The 25,431-nt window shown below is 41.9% G+C and overlaps 1 protein-coding gene across 2 annotated transcripts in view; it reads right to left on the reverse strand.

The window, feature by feature from the left end:
• LOC127527252 (trace amine-associated receptor 13c-like) overlaps nucleotides 1–25,431 on the reverse strand; it is a 225,775-nt gene that overhangs the window by 196,691 nt on the left and 3,653 nt on the right. The window contains exon 1 of one of the 2 annotated variants that reach the window (XM_051925361.1): nucleotides 3,219–3,631. The exons of the other annotated variant lie outside the window; for it this stretch is intronic. Coding sequence (XP_051781321.1) covers nucleotides 3,219–3,453 — 235 coding nt within the window. The 5' untranslated portion in view covers nucleotides 3,454–3,631. Of the gene's footprint in view, nucleotides 1–3,218; nucleotides 3,632–25,431 lie in introns of those variants that run through there. 2 annotated transcript variants of the gene reach the window in all.

Genomic DNA, 25,431 nt, shown 5'->3' on the forward strand with positions numbered 1-25,431 from the left:
GTTTACTGGTGTACTCATACCTCAGATTAAAAAGTAAAGAAATAAAATAGCTGTTTTTATTTTAAAAAACATACTGTATTACATTTCAGTTGCTTGCTGCTTCCATCATCCCAGAGGACCATTCTGTCTCCCCAGGTCCGCCATAAAGGGATGAAGCAGACATGGAGTGGACAATCCAGAGCCCCAAACCTCCACCAAAGCACTGGGTGCTCGTCCATCACAGGCCACGGGGAGAACACGAGAACTGCAGACATTTATCAGGCTGCTTTGGAACGGAGAGGCCGCCGTGAAGGCTCTGCATGGACACATTGAATGGGCAGTCGCTCAGCAGCCTTTTGATTCTCAGTGCTGGCTTTACGTCTTCATGGATTATTGATGTGTTTTATGGTGTGATGTTGATTGTTATATTGTAGGAGTTGAACTTAAACCCTGGTTTGATGGGCTCATAGCATGTGATACAGTTGAACTGTTTAAAGGAACTCAGCTTCATGATTTGATGGGTCTGTGCTGAGTTTCATATTCTGCTGAGCTTATGCTTAAAGGCTGAAGGTGTTATTTTGATATTCGCTATGATAAAGGTTTGAATTATTTAAACAAAGGACATTTTAGGTGACATTATAGCAAGGAAAGCAAAAAGGAAATCTTGGTAGAAGAAGAAAAAGTCATCTTTAAAGTGCGCTGCTTGCTCTGTTGTTCTGCTCAGACTAAGTTTCCTGTTGACAGACCCGCCTGAACAGAAGAAAACATAAAGTCACCCAAAGGGCTGAGAACGACATGGACGTGCCTGTCATGTGTGGAGTGAACTTTTAAAAACACCTAAACAGTCACAGACTCCTGAGTTAACAGGACGGTCAATCAGCCGAGTGGGCCGCGTGACCATCTAAGTTCTCGATGTTTTGGTGACGTCCTGTTAGCAGCTGGATAAACCAATCAGGTTAGAGGATTTCTGATTATGTAATGAACTCATTGGCATTGTGATCTAATCAATGAAGAGTATAAATAGAGTGAGACAGGCGCCTCTCCTTTGTAACACTCGCTAATAAGGTGCTTGTGCTCCTACTGAGAGACGGAGATAATAAACAAGACTGACTGACGCTGTGCTCCTGCCTGCATTTTATTGACTAAACTGGACACTCAGAGTGGGGTGCTGGTAAAAATCTTAAACAATAAATCACAATAGTTTTTATCATTTACTGATAATGCCAATGTGATAACAGAGAATCTCACATCCACCCTTATAGAATCACTAAAAACTGCTAAACAGACAACTTGAACAATGTTTGAAATAAAGAAAAAAATTTGTGTATGAATAATTTGTGCCAAATTTGTACACAAATACTTTACTGCACCAACCCTACTACTATATGGCAGAGCAGTGAAGATTATTAAGATGATTCAAAATCATTTAAAATATTACTAAATAGTAATGGCAGGCAGAGAGTTATTAAAGGTATTAAATTTAAATTTATTAAAGGTTTAAGTTTCTCTGTTTTTATAGAATTGAGCACAATGCTGTTCTTTAAAGTATTAATTGTGTTCTCTATGAGGTGAGCAGCTGCGGCTAATGAGACTTCACAAATATTAACAAACGTCAGTCTAAAGCAGCAAATTACATGTTTAATTGTGGACATCAAACCTCATTTGACCTTCTCAGTCGCCCATTTCAGTTCCTCACAGTCACCTCAGTGTCATTTAGTGAGCCAGCAGTGTGAGGTGTGAAGGCCGACTGCTCCGTCTGCACTCGTCTGTCATCTGCTGCCTTAGTGAGGAGGAGTGCAGATTAAAGTGCAGGAATAGGAAACTTTAGCTTCATAATTTAAATGAAAAGCTTAAATAAATGAATGAAAGCTTAAATGAAAACTAAAATAATAAAGGATCAAGTATTGTGTAGGATTTGATTATTAAACAAATCACAGCCATGTCACTGAACAGAATGTCGGCCGTCGTCTGAGCTCTGCTGTGGAATATTGAGCTGTGAAATCTGAAAGACTCTGAAAATTATAACTCCACATGTTAAAAGATATTTATATTTACAGATTTTAGGTAACATTCAATAAAATACTTAGGAAGTTATGATAAAATAAATAATTCTGTCCCAAAATAATGGAAAATACAATAATTATTTTACAAGTCACCAAGAAACCCTGAAGTGTTTCTATGAATTTCCAGGAGTCTCCTACATTTTCAGTTCTGTTTATTACACATTCAAATAAGATTTTTCATCAAAATTATTGTGTTGAAGTAAGCAACATTAACAAACAGTCCACACTCTACATGAATAGAGTACAATTTTAACAAAAACAGCCTTAAAAAAAATACAGAGAATATAAAATGATTGTATTCTTAAGAAATATGTCTGAGTATTACACTGCTACTATGAAAAATGAGAAAAAGGAATATTGTAAAAATAGTTTAAAATATCTAAAACAGATACTTTTGCATTTTTTTCTTTAACATTTACAATAAATTGAGCACTGAAGAAGCTGAGCTAAATATTTTAAATGTCAGGATTATTTTAAGTGCTTTTCGGAACCAGGAATAAAGAAAAGCGTAAAGAATTGGATTAACACCGAAGTTCACTTCACTTACCAACACAAAGACATTCCTGATGATACCTGTGATTAGGTTATTTCTATCATTATAAAAATTGTATACATTGATAGGCAGCCAGCAGATAATAAAAGCCCCCACGACTACTCCTAATGTTTTTGCGGCTTTTCTTTCAGACGGTTTTGATATTTTTCTGTCAATCGACTCCTCAGTTTGTCTCTTTTCTATCATACAGTTGATGGCTCTTGAATGGCTTCTTGCAACTACAAATATTCTGATATAAAAACCAATCATTAGTGAATAAGGGATAAAAAAATTTATGAGTAAAAGAAAAATGTCCATTTCATCATAATACGTGTATACTGCACAAGCTTGTTCACAACGCTCTGTTACAATATCACTAAGACATAATAGTATAAGTGTAATTAAGAGTGCAAACAGCCACACTACAGCAATGCTGATATTTGCGACAGTCAAAGTTACTTTTGAGCTGTAAAAGAAAGGATGGCAGACAGCAACGTAACGATCAATGGATATTAAAGCAACATTATATACAACTACAGTATTAAGAATATTTGCAAGTGCCTGATACAAATAACAATAAATAACTCCAAAGTACCAGCAAGTTTCAATCATGCCAATCAAAGTCATGGGCAACACAAAGAAACCCACTAAGAAATCGGCCGCTGCGAGTGAAAGGATCAGAAGATTAGTCGGCGTGTGCAGCTGCAGAAAATGAGAAATAGAAATGATGACAAGAAGATTTCCAAAGACTGTTGATGAAAGCAAAAGACACGAGAAAGTGTAATAAAGTCCATAAACTTCAGTTTCAAAAATCAGTTTAAGACAAGATGTATTACTTTGAGGATAACAACGGCCAAATCTCAGTTGTTTAAACTCCATGTCTGTCCCCTGACTGAGCCGTCCTGCCTACACACTGAGATGTTTATACACTGAGGCCCTGCGACTGCCATATTCTCTCTGCTGACGTAATTCACATGAGGCGTCTCTCTGCTGTGTGTGCTTCACAAATTCTCTCAGGATGTTTGTTTGTTCATTTCAGTTCTTACTCACTAATGAGTTCATCATATCTCAGATGCCTTCATTATATTTGTTTGTCAGGAGCCGCTCAGGGCTGCGGTGGTCTCTCCTCACAGCTCCACAGTGGTCCAGCTGCTGGCTCTCTGCAGTTTCCTTCTTCTCCTCTGTCTGCTGTTTTTGTTTTTTTGTTCTCAGTCACTTTGACTTTCTTTCCTCATCACAGCGAGCAGCACATTAAATCAGGAGGTTCAGATGAGCTGAGGTTGTGCCCAGTGGTGGTCTGACACTCCATGCTGTCCTGTGCTGCTCAGAGCCCCTCTGACACCTGTGAGCTGACCCTGTATGGAGTGTGCTGGACCACCCTGTGCTCATGAGAGGCCCACACACACACACACATACAGTGTACAGTAACAGTTGTGTGTTTTTGTCTTTTCCGGACCCTCACATTAAATTCCAGACAGTATTCCCCCCGTTGCTCTCTGTCAGTCTGACGTTGTGTCAATTGTCTTTGTCTGATTTTCTGGACGTCTTTCTTTTCTTCAATCATCAAACACACAACATGCATTTCTCTGTGGCAGTGGCAGCTAAACTCCCAGAATTGTAATGCAGCAGCGCTCACTGATGTGCTTTTTTATTTTGAAGACATTGGGAGGTAAATTCTAAAATGAAATGCAGTCTCTGTTTTGCAACTTCATTTTCAAAGTCTGCACCCAAAAATGTTGCCATAATTAAAATAAAAATGAAATACCCCCATTTGCAATTTCAGTTTCAGCCTGGAATGAAGCAATGAAGCTACAAAAATGACAAGTAAAACACATTTACACTTTCCATTTTTATTTTCAAGTTCTCAACATGCAATTAGTTGGGGTCAGTGAGCGGGGCTTTGCACCTCGATTTCCTACAATTCTTTGTTCATTCGTGGCTGTAGAGCCCCTCTGATCGATAGAAGACTCCTCACTTCAAATGTGTTTAATTCACGTGATTTTGATCTTTTCACCTCCGTACTGCAAGCTTCAAAGTGAAACCCTCTCACAAAGTCTGAAGACCACCCATAATTGTAGTTCTGGAATAATTAATGTGCTATTGCTGTGAAGCTTGCAGTACGGGTGTGAAAAGATCCAAATCACGTGAATTAAATGCAGTTGCAGTGAGACATATTCTCTCGATCGAAGTGGCTCTACAGCATCGAACAACAAAGAATTGTGGGAAATCGAGGTGCAAAGCTCCACCTACTGACCCTTGCTATTTGCATGTTGAGAACTTGAGAATAAAAATGCAATGTGGGAGAAGAAAACTCAAGGAGCCTTAGGTGGCACCAGTGCTTATTTGGGTTTTACTTTTCATTTTTGCAGCTTCATTGCAGTTCCGGCTGAAAATTAAATTGCAAAAGAGAGATTGCATTTTATAATTTTCATTTTCATTTTTCCAGAAAATTCCTCTCATAAGTAAATTTTGGGAATTCAAATACAGCAGCACTAAACAATATGCTTTTTTATTTAGAAGAAATTTACAGCTTCTGTCGGTTTTGAAGCACCGAGGAGCACCACACTGCATGAGACTGTTAGCCATCATCACTATTAGGACAATTAAAGCTCTTAATAAAGATAGAAATGATGTCAAGATCTCTCCGAAACAATCTTCTATTAGATTTTAATGCTTAGATATACTATTCTACATTTATATTACAGTTGTATTAAATCTGCTCTTTTATTCAGTAACAACAAGTGATGTGTTTTACAGAAACTATACAATAAAAAATACGAGAGCACCGCCATCTCCAACATACAAGTTCAATTTTGATTGAATTGGCAGTAGCTGTTCGATGATGACAGACGTACGGCTTTGCAGGAGTTTGTGTTGCGTTGTGTCGTGTTGTTGTCATTCTTCTCGTCATCAACACAGACAGTGAAGTGGTCCTCACCACACGAGTTCATACGTGACACACAGGTGGTCTGTTAATGCAAACTTCACATGAGGTCCCCTCGTCTCTCCTTGTGTCAATGAAGCACCTTGTAGTGTCACTAGTCACATATTTATGTTATTTGTCCGCATAGTGCAATGCATTTTGGGGGAAAGCTGGTGAGCAGGCTTTAGATCATAAACCAGCTCTGTACAGGGAGCCCACCCATCGTCATACACTCGTACGTCTTCACAAGAACTAAACATTTTAGGTTCAAATACACAACGGCAGGTCTGAAACTTGAAAGTACTGCATATCAGAAAGACTTTGGTGTTATAATGGACTCATCATTATCAAATTCCAGACAGTGTTCAGAAGCCATTAAGAAGTCTAAGGGAATGTGGGGTTATATAGTGCCCTGATGTGTAGAGCAAATTTCCAAACTGTCGTTCCACAGATCACTATCAGTCCATACGAAATTTTTTCTGTGAACAGAACAGCACAAATCATTGTATCCACCTTAATAAAACTTACTGTCTGTTCTATTTATCCAGTTGCTATTTCTCTGTCATTCCAACATATGGTACTTCACAAGGATTTAAAGAAATACAATGCATCACATTTGTCATTCCAAGAGATAATTGTACCATATGGCATATAAGAGAGACATATGAAGTGTCTGTCTGTGTTTCTGTGTATCTGTGTGTCTGTCAGGTTGCTATAACTCTGCTATAAGATATTTGGTATGGGACTCATAAAAGTAGTGCTAATGTTTGTGATGCACCATCTGTTAAAATGACAAATGCAGTGTACTTTCTTGCTTCCTGAGTTACAAAATCTCATTCCAATGGATGGTGCACTGAAACACTAAATATGTCAAACAGAGAGTAACTGCCGGACGAACAAAAACAGGCAGCTGTATCTGAAGAGGAATGAGCTTCCATGAGGGAAAGAGATTAAATGCATAAACATATGAGGAGACAGGGCAAAACACCCACAGCTAAGTACGTCTGGCATAAAACAAATCAAGATGTGATGCATCAGACCTGAGATGATGATCTTCCTAAGGATATGGATGTGCAACTTATTAAGGATGTCCGTGCACACGCAATGCAGTAGAAAACCCAGAAGAACATGTGGAGTAAAATCATAAGAATACCGCAGCCATTACAGCAGTGCGGGTCCAGGAGACACCAAAACCAAACCAGAGCCACACAACAGTATGATGTTCAGGGTCGGAGGGCACAGAGGCATAGGGTCAAGGGAGCCCCAAATCTTACCACAACTCACAAGTGTCAAAAAGAAGGAGGTCAATACAATACAACACACAGAACAGAACACAAGTAATCCTCAATGTGATATAATACTGCAATAGAAATATTACAAGTACAGAGCAAAATGCAAGAATAGCTGATATGATGTAATACAATTCAGATTTGTTCAGAGTCTTGGAGACCTCAGCCATCAAGCTGCCTAACCCCACTGGCCATTCCACAGCGGAGTCAGTGGTGGGCTGGCCAATCCAATGAAAGGACCCATCTATGTGACAATTCCAGTGCTCTACCATCAGAGCTGATTTTTCCTTTGGTAGGCAGACAAGCTTGGCAGGTGGCAGGTGCCGCATATGAGTACAGAGAAGAGAAACAGAATAGGTGAGGGTTAGCAACAAATTATAACTAACATATTACTTATGTTTTAGTGCTGTGGCAGACGGCCGGGGCCCATGCCCGGCCGGGACGCCCCTGCAGCATATGTTCCGGGGGAGAAAGCAAGGAAGACCCAATATCTCCCCCTGGACGCTAGATGGCAGGCTCCCTGGGTTGCAGCGGTGCCTCGGACACCACAGGGCTTCATGGGAGTTCGAGTTTGGTGCAGCCCTGTTGGGTTCCCCAAGTGCCGCCACACCTGGAAGTGCAGCCGGGTGTCGGCAATCAAGCACCTGGAGCACTCCTGGGTGCCTAATAAAAGGAGTCAGCGACCATCACTCAGGAGCCAGAGTCAGGATGAGGATGAGGAAGCTGCCTAGGAGGAGTGGAGGATAATACTTTAGTTTATTGGTGTTTTGGTGTGTGCTGTGCTTGGGACTGTGTATTGCCTGTGGGACACGGGGAAGACGTGCAACCACAGGTGAAGAAAAATAAACCGTTTCTTTTATTTTTACCCGTGCCTCTGGTGTCAGTCTGTGTCAGGTTAGCTCTGGTGAAGCGTCTATTTCACAGTGCTAATAACTAACAACAGAGATGTAGTCTTTACATTTAATCAGCCGCTCTAGTCGGGGTGTGCTAAACTGAAGTAGTGAGTCTTCAGTCGGGATCTGAAAGCTGAAACTGAAGGGGCATCTCTTATAGTAGCAGGCAGACCAATCCACAGTTTAGGAGGGTCCTGTAACTAAAGGCTCGACCTCCCACTGTTATTTTATTAATCCTTGGAGTCATAAGCAGACCAGCATCTTGAGATCATAATGTGCATTCTGGTTGGTTAGTCATGATAAGTTCAGATAAGTAAGCTGGTCTTTGGCCATTTAAGGCTTTATATGTTAAAAGGGAGATTTTGAAATCGGCCCTAAACTTAGTGAAAGGATTTAAGAACTGGAGTTATGTGTTCATATTTTCTTTTTCTTCTAATAATTATTGCAGGAGCATTTTGGATTAACTGGAATCTGCATAAAGAATAATTTGAACATCCAGTGAACAGCGCATTGCAGCACATGAATTAATTTCTCAGTATTCCACATATTTATAAAACACTTTAATTTCCAAACATTTTTAAGATAGAAGAAACATGATTTGGACAACTTCATAATGTGTGCTTTAAATGACATGCTAGAGTCAAAGATAACTCCTAGATTGAGGGCTGATTCAGTAAAATTAATGGTGATTCCAACTGAGTTAAATGATTACAAAATATTGTGATCAGCATCATTCCCTCCAATAATTAACATCTGTTTTATCTGTGTTTAAAGACAAATAATTCTCATCCATCTTCTTCTTCATCTTTTTCCATATCTTCCTGTCCTCATCACCTTGTTCTGCTACACTCATCACCTGCATGTCCTCTCTCACCACATCCATAAACCTTCACTTAGGCGTTCATCTGTTCCTCTTACCTGGCAGCTCTATCCTTAGCATCCTTCTTCCAATATACCCAGCATCTCTCCTCTGCACATGTCCAAACCAATGCAATCTCGCCTCTCTGACTTTGTCTCCCAAACCGTCCAACTTGAGTTGACCCTCTAATGTCCTCATTTCTAATCCTGTCCATCCTCGTCACACCCAATGCAAATCTTAGCATCTTTAACTCTGCCACCTCCAGCTCTGTCTCCTGCTTTCTGGTCAGTGCCACTGTCTCCAACCCATATAACATAGCTGGTCTAACTACCATCCTGTAGACCTTCCCTTTCACTCTTGCTGATACCCGTCTGTCACAAATCACTCCTGACACTCTTAAACCACCCATTCCACCCTGCCTGCACTCTCTTCTTCACCTCTCCTCCACAATCCCCATTACTCTGAATTGTTGATCCCAAGTATTTAAACTCATCCACCTTCGCCAACTCTACTCCTTGCATCCTCAACACTCCACTGACCTCCCTGTCATTCACACACATGTATCCTTTCTTGTTCCTACTGACCTTCATTCCTCTCCTCTCTAGAGCATATCTCCACCTCTCCAGGGTCTCCACAACCTGCTCCCTACTCTTGCTACAGATCACAATGTGATCAGCAAACATCATAGTCCACAGGGACTCCTGTCTAGTCTCATCTGTCAACCTGTGAAAATAAGAAAGGACTCAGAGCCGATCCCTGATGTAATCCCAGCTCCACGTTGAATGCATCCGTCACTCCTACCACAGACCTCACCACTGTCACACTTCCCTCGTACATATCCTGTACAACTCTTACATACTTCTCTGCCATTCCTGACTTCCTCATACAATACCACAGCTCCTCTCAGTCACCCTGTCATATGCTTTTTCCAGGTCCACAAAGATACAATGCAACTCCTTCTGGCCTTCTCTAAACTTCTCCATCAACACCCTCAGTGCAGTCTCAAGGGCATGGAGGAGATTCCAGGAGACAGGCAGTTACCCTAGGAAAGCTGGACAGGGCTCCTTGTAGAAGGTCCTTAACCCATCAGCAGAACCCACCGTTATCTGCTCCTTTGGGCAAAGAGGAACAGGATGAGCACTGGCAGAGTCTACAAAATGACCTCCAGCAGGCAGGCCACTGGTGTGAATGTCTCAGACCAAACAATCAGAAACAGACTTCTAGTGGGCCCTGTGCTCACTACCCGCCCGACACCATGGAGCTCGATTGGCATTTTCCATAGAATACCAGAATTGGCAGGACCACCACTGGCACCTTGTGCTTTTCACAGATGAGAGCAGGCTAATTCTGAGTATATGTGACAGACATGAAAGTGTCTGAAGAAGCAGTGAAGAACGTTATGCTGTTTGTAACATCATTCAGCATGACCGGTTTGGTGGAGTGTCAGTGATGGTCTATCTGGGGAGGCATATCCATTGAGGGACGCACAGACCTTTACAGGCTAGACAACGGCACCTTGACCTCTATTAGGTATTGAGATGAAATCCTTGGACCCATTATCAGACCCTATGCTGGTTCCTCCTGGTGCACGACAATGCCCAGCCTCATGTGGCAAGAGGATGAAGGAATTGATACCATTGACTGGCCCCCACGCTCGCCTAACCTAAATCCAATAGAACACCTTTGGGTGGGAAATTATGTTTCGGTCAATCCGATGCCACCAGGTTGCCACCAGGTTGTACCTCAAACTGTGCAGGAGCTCAGTGATGCCTTAGTCCAGAACTGTGAGAAGATCTCCCAGGACACCATCCATCGTCTCATTAGGATGTTGTCAGACACACATACAAGCACTTTGGGGTGTACATACAAACTACTGAGTACAATTTGGAGTTGCTGCAATGAAATTTTAGCAAAATGGATTTGCCTGCCTGCCGCTGCCTCATTTTTTCACTTTGATTTTCGTAGGTTGATCATTTTCACTTCCATCAAACGATGTGGCTGCCATCCTTTCTTTCCTAACACATTACCATACCAGTCCATAGCAGCAGAGAGAGCCAGCAGGATTGTTTTTCCCATGGAGATCTGATGTGTTTTCAAAGTGTTCCTTTAATTTACTTGAGCAGTTTATAACAACACAATACAGAGGTGTGAGCTCATTCATGTGTTTTGATATTTTATTTCTTTGTAATGAATGCTTTAGTGAGGATTTCAACACAAATTTCTCTTTCAGTGATCATTAACAAAGACCTGATGCTTGATATCCATGTGTTTAGATAAACCTCAGCATGTTGATTTCAAACACGTGAAAGTTCTTTGTGTGAAGTCGTGTCACTAATCCCAGACAATGCTGTGACTGTCCACTCAGATCCTAAATTTGATTCAGCTCATCGTATTTCCTGATTGTGATATCTGTTCAGGTGAAGTGCCATTATATAAACAAGCTGAAGTCATTTTGTGTTAAATTCCTTGACTTTGCTCTCTGATGTCAGTTCTTGTCTCAGGTTTCTCCTTTTTGCACTGAGCTTCATTTAATTTGTTCCCTTGACGTCTCTTCTTTTCCCATAACCACAGGCTGACGAGTTGCAGGTTACACAATCCGCTCTGCTGGTGAAGTTGTTGAAAGTGTCTCCTTACCCAGAATTCTTTTTATTTGCTGGGTGCACTAATGTGGATGAGGAATTTGTATTTGTAGTGTTGTTACAACAATGATATGGTTTTATATTTATCAGACCCAGAAAACACTGTGCCTGCAGTTTTAACAGCAGATATCTGGACTTAGAATTAATCTGAATAAAAGTATACTCTATCCAGTGAATTCACAAGCATATAATATCAGATTGGACACCCTACCTTTTACCATAGCAGATCAGTTTAAATACCTAGGGGTAAATATCACAAGTAAACATAAAGCTCTTTATCAGCAAAATTTTGCCGTCTGTATGGAAAAAATTAAGCAAGACTTGCATAGATGGTCAACCCTTCATCTCACTCTAGCTGGAAGAATTAACATTGTTAAGATGAATATCCTTCCTAAACTTCTCTTTTTATTTCAAAACATTCCAATATATATCAATAAATTGTTTTTTAAACAGTTAGATTCAACAATAACCTCATTCATTTGGAACTCAAAACACCCACGTATCCGAAGAGCGACCCTACAAAGACCTCAGGCAGAAGGTGGCATGGCTTTACCTAATTTTCAGTTTTATTACTGGGCAGCAAACATACAAGCCATAAAAACCTGGACACAAATAAATGAACATACACAGGCCTGGTCTGCAATAGAAGTAAAATCCTGTAGTACTTCTTTATACTCCCTGCTCTGTGCTCCAATAAATGCAAGTTATCGCAAATATACTAATAACCCAATTGTGCTTTACTCACTCAGAATATGGAACCAATTTAGAAAGCATTTTAAGATGGAAAATCTTTTATCGGTGGCACCTCTGCAAGAGAACCACCTCTTTCAACCTTCGCAAGTATATCCAGTTTTTAATACCTGGAAAAAATTTGGGATTAAAATGCTCAGAGATCTTTATATAGACAATATCTTTGCATCTTTTGAACAATTACATTCCAAATTCAACCTCCCAGCTACACATTTCTTTCAATATCTTCAAATTAGAAACTTTGTCAAACAGAAACTGCCCGATTTTCCTCACCTCGCACCCTCCACAATGCTGGAAAAAAATACTGCTCAATTTCAAGGAATTAAACACCATTTCCGCATTATATAAAATCTTATTAGAGTCCCTACCTTTCAAAGATCCAAGAGGACATTGGGAAGAAGATCTCTTAATCAATATATCAGAAAAGGAGTGGAAGGTAGCATTGCAGAGAATTCACGAGCTCCATATGCACAAAGCATAGAATTATTCAACTAAAAATCATATATCGAGCTCATCTGTCTCGCTTAAAACTGTCCAAAATGTTTCCAGGGCAAGATCCAACCTGTGAACACTGCAACCAAGCTCCTGCCTCACTGGGTCACATGTTCTGGGCCTGCACCAAATTAACATCATTTTGGACCAAAATTTTTAAGTGCCTTTCAGACAGCCTTGGGGTCACAATCCCTCCTAACCCATTAACAGCTGTGTTCGGTGTTCTTCCAGATGGACTTGAAGCGGAGAAGGACAAGCAAACGGTGATTGCATTCACTACACTTTTGGCACGCAGACTGATTTCGTTAAATTGGAAGAATCCTAACTCTCCTCTGATAAGTCAGTGGGAAACCGATGTTTTATATTATTTGAAACTGGAAAAAATCAAATTCTCAGTTAGAGGATCTGTACAAAATTTTTTCAAAACCTGGCAGGATTTAATCAATATTATTTTAGAATAAGACAAATAACTATTACCGCATTTAACTCCCTTCTCCATCTCTTATCTACATATATATTTACTTCTCCCTTTCTTTTGTTTAATGTTGCCTTATTAAAAAGCCTTAAGCAATTTTCCTTTAGCTAAGCTCTCCTTTTCAGGGGTGGGGTTTGATTTGTCTTCAATTTTGTTTGGTTATAAATTGATCTGTTTGTATGGAATGATTACAATGAAAATTAATAAAATAAAAATATTAAAAAAAAAAAAAAAAATTTAAGCAGCACAATTATATTTTTAAGAAGGGTCAAGTTTGAATCGCCATTTTTTGAATTTTCCACAAGCATAAAAGCAAAGCTATTGAACCACTGGCTATGTTTGTTCAGGCTCACCTCATGGACGGGTATTGATACGGTCTGTGAAAATGACATTAGACAGAGGGTGATAGGGGTGTTCAACTTGGCCCTCACAATCTTTAAAAAATCATCAGATTAATGTGAAAATATTCATTCAATCATTGGCTGAATTAAAGAGAAGAACCAGAAAAGAAAAGAAGCACAATGAACACAACCACACAGCCATTAAGAGACTGAAAAGCCACTGACATTCAAGTGTCATGACCTGCATCATCTGCGATAGCTCCTCAAATAGCCAGCTTGTATCTTTGATTTGCACACCCAATCAATCATATGATAAATAAATAAATAAGTAAATAAATATTGTGCACTGCGGTTGGCTGGCGCCCTGCCCAGGGTTTGTTTCCTGCCTTGCACCCTGTGTTGGCTGGGATTGGCCCCGTGACCCTGTAGTTGGGATATAGCGGGTTGGATAATGGATGGATATATATTTATTTATATATATATATATATATATATATATATATATATATATATATATATATATATATATATACAACCCCAATTCCAATGAAGTTGGGACGTTGTGTAAAACATAACTAAAAACAGAATACAATGATTTGCAAATCCTTTTCAACCTATATTCAATTGAATACACTACAAAGACAAGATATCGAATGTTCAAACTAATAAACTTTATTGTTGTTTTGCAAATCTTCACTCATTTTGAATTTGATGCCTGCAACATGTTCCAAAAAAGCTGGGACAGGGGCATGTTTACCACTGTGTTATATCACCTGTCCTTTTAACAACACTCAATAAGCGTTTGGGAACTGAGGACACAAATTGCTGAAGCTGTGTAGGTGGAATTCTTTCCCATTCTTGCTTGATGCACAACTTCATGTTCATGTCCCAGCTTTTTTGGAACATGTTGCAGGCATCAAATTCAAAATGAGTGAAGATTTGCAAAACAACAATAAAGTTTATTAGTTTGAACATTCGATATCTTGTCTTTGTAGTGTATTCAATTGAATATAGGTTGAAAAGGATTTGCAAATCATTGTATTCTGTTTTTATTTATGTTTTACACAACGTCCCAACCTCATTGGAATTGGGGTTGTACTAGGGGGCTTTGCCCCCTGCTTGCTTTGCTCGCCAACCCCTTTCCACCCCGCCAGCGGCTGCTTCTCCAAAACTCCTCTTAAATGGTGATACAATGGGAAACAAATATATTTTTTTATTAACTCCTCTTTGCTCGAGCAGCTGTTGGCTTGCTGCTGCTGTGTGCCACGTAATCTGCATTTCGTGCAGAGCTTCGAACGTTTAAAAGCCTGTACAGCACCTGAGTATTCAATCTCTTTTCACTGTTGCATTATTTCCCCGAGTACTATTGTCAGATTGTTTGCACTAATGCGATCTTCACTCTCATTTTTTGAGACTTTCGAATTTTCTTACTTCCATTATCTCTAACCTGCTCTGCATGTGTATCACGGGACTTGCGTGTGAAGGTTGTATGTATTATGTGACTTGTCCATCTTGTGGGAAGTACAAGTGTCTCTATGTCTCTTCGAAACATCATGTCTCATCCCCGGGAGAAAGTCTTGTCTCGTTGCAAGTTTTTTTTTTTTATAATATATATATATATATATATATATATATATATATATATATATATATATATATATACATATATTATCACTTTTCATTTATAAATCCTAATCAACATGAATTATAACGCACATGCATGTGCCTACAGTCCCACCCTGACTCCCCCCAGAATTTCACCCGTTTGAAGATGCAAATTAATATAAATAACTCTTTCCACTTTGTGCTTTGTTAAAAGATAATGATCAGGTTAGGGAGCATTCACTGGTACAGTGCATTGCCACTCCCACCACACAATGAAACAGCTCGGGATCCCGGTTGGCAACCCCCAAGGCAGACACATGGTCCAGCCAGGTGTTACATGGGTGTCCCCTTGGCCTAGTCCAGCCACTTGGGTTGTCAACAATGGTAGCCCTTAGGGAATCACACCACATGGTCGTAGTGCTATAACTGATGATCCCTCACAAAGCAGGTAATATGTCTCATGTTGGACTCTGTAAGCAACTGGTTGTTTGACACAAAGTCAAGAAAGCATTACCCAAGGATTCTCTGAAGAGACACAGTACCAAAGGAGTCCAGTCTTTGTGTCACGTCACTGGATAGCATTCATGTCTCACAACTATATAGCAATACAGAAAGCACCAGGACTCTAAAGACTTGGAGCTTCATCCTTTTGCAGATATATCTGGAGCGCCACACACCCTTTTCCAGAGACCTCATGACCCCCCATTCTCTCCCAATCCATCTACTGTCTAAATAGGAAAAGTCATTAGAGACATGAATATCGCTGCTGAGGTACTTGATGAGGTCAACACACTCCGGAGACAGACACACTGCTGACGGTTGTGCCCAAGATGTCAATAAAGGCACGGATCTTTGGTTTTTATCCAGGACACTCGCAAGCCCAGATGTTCAGTCATCCAGAGTCCTGATCAGAGCCTTGATTTATTCTGCTAAGATCACAGCAAAGGCAAGACAGTTAATCTTTCTTCACCAACAGATGCCCCACAGCCACTGGACCCCATGACCCTGCCTAACACCCAGTCCATGCAAGTATTGAACAAAGTAGAACATATCTCTGACAAACTCCAGAATCAACTGGGAAAAAAGCAGAGGTTCTGCCTCCACTCATCACAGCACTCACAGTACCAGTGAACAGACTGGCCACGACATCCAGCACCTTTGGGGGGATCCCAACAAAGTCTCAGGATTTCCCACAAGGCAACTTAATCAACTCAGCTGAACGCTTTAAGAATATTGTGAATTGCTGCAAAGAAACTCTGCCGATATTCGTGTTTTACACTTGATGAGAACCCTCAGTACTAGAATTCAATCAATGCTAGACTTCTTAGGTGTGAAACTACACTACTCTGGTCACCAGTAGGTAAGAAAATGATCATGGATCCAATAAAGGCTGAGCCTAGAGAGGACTTTACCTGGCACCGAGAGCAGTGTTATCACCCTGTAGATGCCACAATCCAGGTGATCACCCTTCCATTTTCCAGATAGGGAGAACAAAGCCCATTTTCCATTCAGCTGGGATGATGCCAGTCTCCCAAATGGAAGCAAAGATTGCTTGCAATGCCAGGTGGACAGCCTTTACCACCTCCCTGAAGAAGTTCACCCTGGATACCACAGAACCCTGCAGCCTTCCCTACTCTCAGCTGGTTCACTACTTGTGCAATCTCAGTGAGACTGGGTGGTTCACAGCTAAGTGGAGGATAAACGTAAAGAACAGTGGACCCAGAGATGTCCAATGTCCAGCCCAGCAGGTCACAACTGCAACATTATCCATCACCTGCCCTGACTGCGACTCTCCAAGAATTAGATTTGGATGTGCTTAATGCTTCAATTCCTTTGTAAGTAGGACATGGGTCACTAGACAACAGATGGTGTGCCATTTGTTCACAGATTCACAAACTGACCACTTATGTAGACCCTGCAGTTCTCTAGGACTGTCCAGTGTCTGCCCACGAGGATGTGATTGACCTCCTTCACCGCACCACCAGTATTGAAGTACGAAGTCCAACGATGTGGCTCAGGGTGCAAGAACCAGGATCCAGTGATCCACAACCCCTGACCTTTTGCAAAGTCAAGGAACATGGAGCCACTTTCTTCACAGTTGCCTCACCCATGTTGACAGACACAATCCTCATAACCACCCTTGTCAGTGCCAGTGATGGCACCGAAGTCACAAATGACCATGAGTGTCACCTCTCGGGCATCCATCAACTACTGAGTGAAGTTGCGAGTAGAATGTCTCCCTCACCGAGACATCAGTCACTGCAGTCGGAGCAGACACTGAGACAACAGGCCAGGCACCCAGAGCGTGCCTTAATCTGAATCTCATATTACGCTCATTGAAAGGAGTGACATCGGACTCCATCGAAAGGAGCCGATCCAGCACAGCAATAGCTACTCCCTGAGTATGACAGCCTTCAGTGCAACAATAAAAGGTGTACCCACCTGCAGAGATCTGGCCAGTCCTAGGTCTTCACACCTCAGAGTTCAGAATTCAGAATTTATGAAGCTCCTCTGACAACAGAGAAAGATGATCATCAGAGAGAAGACATTCCACGTGCCTACCCAGACGGGCCGTCTCAAATTGAGACCCAAGTGCAGCAGCAGATGACGCCTGAGCACCACACCAGTTCCAATCACCTACAAAAGCCTGATCTCATTGGCTCTCCGGCAGTTTTGACTCTTCCAAGGATTGGGCTCCCAATGGCTTCATAGGAAGGCGAGCAGCCTTCCTTAGGGTGGCTGCAGTAAAGCTACTCCCGCGGAGAGCAGAAAGGAGTCCTATCTGCCATTTCGGAGCTGTGTGAATTTTTTTTTTATGGTGGCTGGAGTGCCAGTCCTGCTACCAACTCCTAAGTTTTTCCTAAAAGTTGGAGGACCACTTGCAGGGCTGGATGCAGTTTAACATTATACCTAGGACAAATGGCAAAAGCACATATAAAAAAGAGTTTCAGCAAATGTGAAATAGAGGTCCTGCTCAGTGAAGTGAAGGCAAGGAGGAATGTATGATTGGATGGCTTGGTATTAAACATCAAATGGAAATTGATGGAGTGGCACAACGTGGGAAAGACACTCCCAAATTCAGGATGAGAAAGTCGCACAAGTTTAAGAATTCCTCGATAAAAGGGAATTTTTTTTTAGGTCAATAAAGGGCCAATATGAAAGAGCACACTACTCCTTGAAAAATTTGTGACATAAAATACCAATAAACAGAATTGAATAGCACTGTGTACATTCAGCAGTATAGCTGCCATCTGTAGTGATGTACTTTATGGTTTAGTTTTGAAATGTGTTCCTGAGTGTCTCGTAAAGATCAATTAAATACATTTTATTAGTATTGTTTTTTTAATTTTTTACTGCTATAATGTACTTTGGAGTTATGTTGTAAAAAGCACACTTTGCACACATTGCATTTACAAACAGCTGTATAGAAACAGTTCAAAATCAATAAAAGGCAAAACAGTGCCCAAATTAAATTTTAAATTTTATCGGCAATCCTTGACGGAGATGCAAACACATCGTTGTCCTGGTAGAACCTCAAACGCTCCACACGCCATTTCAAATGTTCACTGCAGGTTTATCACTAGATTTACCAAACCTTATGAAAAAACTTGTAAACCCGGCCTACCTTAAATCCGTTCGCACCTCTCCATTCAGCAGCTTTTGTCTTGTAAATGTGTTCATAAACCCAAGCAGCCTGCTATCCCATCCTCCCACTGCTGCAGAAACTGCAAAAACCTCTCCCAGCTCAAGCCTTGTTTATCAGGGAGTCAGGTACCTCGATCTGTATAGGCTAGAAAATATATCGTTATTTGGAACACATGCATTTCAGGTGTGTTCCGTGTCTACAAAGATTTATGTAAGTGGAGGATGACAGAAATGTTGAACACATACCTAAAAGACCAACTTTTTTCATGTTATAGTACTAACGACAAAAGTTTGACATGAAGAGTATAATGTGTGAAGACTGAAGTCCAAATATCAAATAAACACTTTCACAAAAGGTACAAATATAACAGAACAACTGCGCATTTATTCAAGACTATAACCGAAGAAAAGGAAATCGCGTTAGTGTACATCCTTGTAGTGATTGCTTTGATAGTACAGCGGTTAGAGCTGCTGACTTCTATTCAAAAGGTCGCTGGTTTGAGTCTTCACGTGTCCCAGAATAAACATTTTGAGTAGTGAGCTGCTCTTATTGTTACTATTATACAATAAAAACTTACATTTGATTTCAGTTTGTAACAGCCGGTGTAATTGTATGGTGCTTGGAAAGGTTAGCATTTTTTTAATTTAGTTTTATTCTTTCAGTCGCATTCACGCTCTGCTCGATCTGACACTGCTGTTTTAAAATAAAGACATGCTATAACAGAGGTGAACTCACATGAGGATGAGGGTTCTACATTGGAGAAAGAGAATAGAAGCCCTCCCTGCAAGAAACGTCCACTCACACATAAGAACAACGCAGCTGCACCAAGCGTAAAGGTGAAAGATGGCACAGTTTAAATGCAGCAACAGATTGGCCATCATCCTGCCAGTCAATCTACAACATGTGTGTACTTCAACGAAACAGCACGGCTTACAAACCTTGCCAACGTATTGTGCAAACTCCTGTTTGTGATTATGTTTTGTGATGGTCTTTACATAAGAAACTAAATATATGCAGCCTTTCACAGTCACAGCAGATTTGGTCACAAGGATGGAAACTGTTAGTGTACACTGTCACACATGTGCTTCTAAGGGACAACCTCAAGGCTCCTTTAATGGCTGTTACACTCTGAACCAGGGGGTGGCGCTGTTGCCTAACACCTTCTCTCTTCCTTCTTCTGTAGAAAAGGTGACTGACGGCTCTTCCATCCCTGATATCACTTTAGGTTTCCAGCCTCCTGAACCTGACCCATCCAGTTGGCAGTCATGATAACAGGCATTGTTGCCATCCTGTGCAGTCTGAAGAAGGCTTGTGTGTGATTATCTTGTTTATTTCTGTTTTTCTGATTTCTTAAATCTGTTTTTGGCCATCACAATATATGGGGTTCACTTATCTGCCCCAGCTCTTCCTGACAAGTTCCTGTGTCTTATTATAATGCTTAGTCCAGTTAGGCCTCTCCTGGCAGCATTTGGCACGAGGCATGAAACCAGTCTGGATGGACTGCACCTTCATCACCACCCACAGTAGGCCAATAGAGAGCTGACAATTAACGTGTCATATATGTCTGAAGGACATGGAGGAGACCCCTTAGATGTTCTCTTGGTCCACCTCTCATAACAAGCACCACAAATACTTAGGAGAATCATACCTTCAATTAGAATGACAAAAAAGTCACTAAGAAGGAAAAAAAGTGGGTACTTTTTTCTAAGGAAGCTGATTGTTTTAAAAAAGAAAAAACTATAAAGCTACTTTTAATAAGTCTATTATTGAATCAGCTGTGACATTTCATTTTATAGGTTGTGTTATTAAGCAGCATGGTGGTGTAGTGGTAACGCTGCTGCCTCACTACAAAGAGGTTAGGGTGCTCATTACAGGTCCTCCCTACATGGAGTCTGCATGTTCTCGTCGTGTCCTCAGGGATTTCCACAGGGTGCTCCGGTTTTCTCTCACAGTCCAAAGACTAGTAAACGACATTCTGATATCCTCTGATGAAGGAAACTCCACTGTAATTATGTTGTTAGACTTAAGTGCAGCGTTTGACACCACTGACCATTCTATTTTACTGCACAGACTAGAAAATGACGTTGGGCTTACAGGCACCGTACTCACTTGGTTTAGTTCTTATTTATCAAATCGATTCAAACATGTACAGAAATGTGCTGACAGTACTCCATCATTATACACAGAAGTTCAATATGGTGTCCCGCAGGACTCAGTACTCAGACCTTTACTGTTTTCACTGTACATGCTTCCACTGGGCTCTCTCATTAGGAAACATAATGTTAATTTTCACTTGTATGCAGATGACACCCAGTTATACCTTTCATTTAAATCAAATGAAGTTTCTCCAATATTGTCTTTAATTAGTTGAGTTAGCGAATTAAAGGAGTGGATGAATGAGAACTACTTGTCTTTATACACCGACAAGACAGAGATGATAATTGTTGGAGGGAATGACGCTGATCACAACAATATTTTGTCATCATTTAACTCAGTTGGAATCACCATTAATTTTACTGAATCAGCCCACAATCTGGGAGTTATCTTTGACTCTAGCATGTCATTTAAAGCTCATATTACAATGTTGTCCAAAACGTGTTTCTTCCATCTTAAAAATGTTAAGAAATTAAGGCGCTTTCTAATTAAACAGGATTCTGAGAAATTAATTCATGCATTTATCTCTAGTAGGATTGACTACTGCAATGTGGTGTTCACTGGATGTTCAAACTGTTCTCTTTACAGCCTCCAGTTAATCTAGTAGCTGCAGGAGTCCTGTGGAGTTCTGAATTCTGATTGTGTGCTCTTCGTTATTATTGTTCAAGAATCGTTATTCTGATTTGTAGAAGTCTTATGGTGTGTGTGCTGATTACAATGCCTGTCATGTGTGGTCTCTTTTATTATTTTCTTCTCTCTATTTAACAATGTCTTACGTGTCACACATTCCTGCTGATGACAAATTTCCCTCTGGGATAATAAAAGTCTTCTGCCGTCCTGCAGAGTAAAAGCCACACATGCAAAGAAAGAACATGGAGATTCAACACCGGCAGTGACCGGGCGAAGGACTGGAACAAGAACACTAAATCAAAAGGGCAGAAGTGCGGACCACCACATCATAATACCTCCTGAATAAACACACAAGGGGGTCTGAAATGAGGGGGCAACTCTTAAAGTGGAACAAGTAAAGCATCAGCTGAGCAGAGCAGAAATAAAGGAGCTGAGAGTCTGTCAGGAATCGTCTTATACAGTGCAGACCATAATATCTTAAAACACAATTTATGGGTCATGTTTACTGATGTACTCATACCTCACATGAAAAAATAAAGAAATAAAATAGCTGTTTTTCAAATCAAGTCAAGTCAAGTAGAGCTTTATTGTCATCCTAACAATATACTTACAGTACACAGTGGGACGAAATATCGTCCTCCAGAGTCAAAAGGTGCAATACACAAGATATATATATATATATATAACTATGATAAAAAAGTAGAATATTATGTAGTGTTATGTAATCCAGAGAGTGTGTGGAGTAGAGATTCCAGTGTGGAGGAGGGCAGCATGGTGTTCAGGAGCCGGACTGCTTGGGGAAAAAACTATTGCACAATCTCGCAGACCTGCTCCTGATGCTGCAGAGTCGTCTTCCAGATGGAAGAGGAGTAGTTGGTGGGAGGGGTGGTGGGGGTCAGCCATGATGCTAGTGGCTTTATGAAGGCAGCGTGAGGTGTAGATCTCCTGCAGACTAGGTAGAGAGCTGCCAATGATGCACTCAGCGGTCCGCACAATCCTCTGAAGAGCTTTGTGGTCGGAGGCAGGGCAGTTTCCATACCAGACTGTGATACAGCTGGTCAGGGCACTCTCTATGGTGCCTCTGTAGAAGGTGGTAAGTATGGATTTGGGGAGGTGCACTTTCTTCAGTCGTCGCAGGAAGTAAAGACGCTGCTGGGCTCTTTTTGTAAGATAGTTGGTGCTTTTGGTCCAGGACAGGTCCTCTGTGATATGAACACCGAGGAACTTGGTGCTCTTCACTCTCTCTACTGTGACGCCATCAATGCTGAGTGGGAGATGGACAGCCTTTGTCTTCCTGAAATCAACAATCAACTCTTTTGTCTTTTCAACATTAAGAGACAGATTATTGTCTTTGCACCAAAGTGCCAGCCGTTCCAGCTCTTCTCTGTACGCCACATCATCGTCGTTCTCGATGAGTCCCACTACTGTAGTATCATCGGTGAACTTGATAATGTGGTTTGTGTCAGAGTTGGAGATGCAATCATGGGTCAGCAGCGTGAAGAGTAGTGGGCTCAGCACACAACCATGGGGGGCACCTGTGCTCAGTGTGATGGTGTTAGATCTTATATTACCAATCTGTACTGTTTGGGGTCTTTCAGTGAGAAAGTCCAGAATCCAGTTGCAGGTGGAGGTGTTGAGTCCGAGCAGATCCAGCTTACTGATCAGCTGCCTGGTGATGATAGTATTGAATGCTGAGCTAAAGTCAATGAACAGCATTTGTGATAAGCTGCCCGGACACAGACAGACGGACACCATATTCAAGTCCACCACACGTTTATTTACAGTATATACAGTTCAATAAAGTGCACAAACCCAGTGCCTCCAGCACCAATCTCCCCCAAAGTTCAGGCTCTCACACTCTCTCTGCCTGCTCGTCAGGCCGCCTCCTCTCTCCTGCCTCCAAAACCTTGTCCACTCCTCACCCGACTCCAGTCCTTCTTTGCAGGGAGGCTGCCCTTTTTATAAGTGCCCGGATGGGCTCCAGGTGATCCCCGACACTCCCTAGACACTCCCTTGTGTGGCGGAAGTGCCGGCTGTGTTCCCGGAAGCCCTCCAGGTGTTCCCAAACTTCTTCCCCCCAGTACTTCCTGGTGTGGCAGAAGTGTTGGGGTTCCGGGTCCTTCAGGCATGGGGGCGCCCCCTGGCGGAGACCACGGGCCCCTACAGGGTTGGGCTTCCAAGCCCTGCACCCGTGGCCCTTAAAGGAACCAGGGCGGCCGCCCCCTCGTGGTCCGGAGGAGGAATGAGCCCTCCTCCTGTCCTCCTGGGAGTCCCGGCTGGGCACCATCCCCAGCCGCGTGCCACACAATCTTACATGTGCAGTGCGGTGATCCAGGTGTGACAGGGTCAGGTGGAGTGCCATTGAAATTGCATTGTCAGTTGATCGGTTTGATTGATATGCAAACTGTAGAGGGTCCAGTTTGGGGGACAGCTGGTTCTTTATGTGACTCAAAACTAACCGTTCAAAGCACTTCATAATAATTGGAGTAAGTGCCACTGGGCGGTAGTCATTGAGTTCCGAGGCTGTGGCTGTCTTTGGGACAGGTCTGATGGTGGTATTTTTAAAACATTGTGGCACAACAGCTTGGCTCAGGGAGATGTTGAAGATGTCTACTAGGACATCGTTCAGCTGGTAAGCACAAGCTCTGAGCACTCGTCCAGGTATATTATCTGGTCCAGCAGCTTTGTGTGGGTTGACCCTGGTGAGAGTCCTTCTCACACTAGCTTCAGACATTGGCAGAACTTGATTGTCTGGCGAGGGGGTGGTTTTCCATGCTGGTTTGTTGTTCTGTGTCTCAAATCTGGCATAGAAGGTGTTAAGAGCGTCTGGAAGAGAGGTGTCGTTAACACACATACGTGGGGGGGCCTTATAATCCGTGATGGTTTGGATGCCCTGCCACATTCGCCGAGAATCTCTTGAGCAGGCGAAGTGAACACTGATTTTCTTGAAGTACTCCCGCTTTGCTAGCTTGATGCCTCGGGACAGGTTGGTTCTGGCTGCTCTGAGTGCCACTTCGTCGTTGGCTTTGTAGGCAGCATCCCTTGTTTTCAGCAGCTCGTGAACATCTGCTGTGAACCATGGCTTCTGGTTAGTGCGTGTTGAGATAGATTTGATGACGGTGACATCTCCAATGCATTTGTCGATGTATCCCGTCACTGCTTCGGCATACTCATTAATGTCAATGTGTTGATCAGTGGTCGCCGCTTCTCTGAAGACACTCCATTCTGTGCACTCAAAACAGTCCTGCAGGGCTTCAATAGCCCCATCTGGCCATGTTCTGACCTGCTTTATTACCGGCTTTGTTCTCTTCAGCAATGGCATATATGCTGGAGTGAGCATTACTGTAATGTGATCAGACAGTCCAATGTGAGGGTGGGGAGTTGCTCTATACGCAGACCTGATGTTAGTGTATACCAAGTCCAATATATTGTCTCTTCTAGTTGGAAATTTAACATGCTGGTGGAGTTTAGGCAGAACAGTCTTTAAATTCGCTTGATTGAAGTCACCAGCGATAATAAAAAATCCCTCAGGGTGGCGAGATTGCAGGTCACCGATGGTCTCATACAGCTCGCATAGTGCCTGCTTAGCATTTGCATCGGGAGGAATATACACTGCCACAATGACAATAATACTGAATTCTCGCGGCAAATAATAAGGTCTGCACTTAACTGCCACAAATTCCACCAGCGATGACCAGTGCTTCGTGATCATACCTGTGTTTCCACACCATTCTGTGTTGATGTATATACACACAGGCAGCCGCCACGTGTTTTTCTGGATCTGCTGGCGTCTCTATCTGCACGGATAGCATGTAGCCCTGTTAGCTGTATAGCCGCATCGGAGATATTATCATTCAGCCAGGTTTCCGTGAAGATAAAAACACAGCAGTCTCTTACTTCGCGACGTTTTGCTCTTAGAAGTTGGATATGGTCGAGTTTGTTGCCCAATGAAGGAACATTTGCCAAAATGATGGACGGAACAGCCAGTCTGGTTGGATTAGCCTTTAGCTTAGCTCAGACACCTCCTCGTTTACCGCGCTTCCTGGTACGCTCACACCGCTTGCGACGTCTCCTCGCTGGGATGGTACCTGTAGATGATTCGGAGGTGGGTTCACGGAGCAGGCCTAGTTCGCGGAGCTCTTTTGTTAGAGCGTCTTCGAG

Source organism: Erpetoichthys calabaricus, chromosome 3 (genome assembly GCF_900747795.2).
Source record: "Erpetoichthys calabaricus chromosome 3, fErpCal1.3, whole genome shotgun sequence".
Lineage (NCBI taxonomy): Eukaryota > Metazoa > Chordata > Cladistia > Polypteriformes > Polypteridae > Erpetoichthys > Erpetoichthys calabaricus.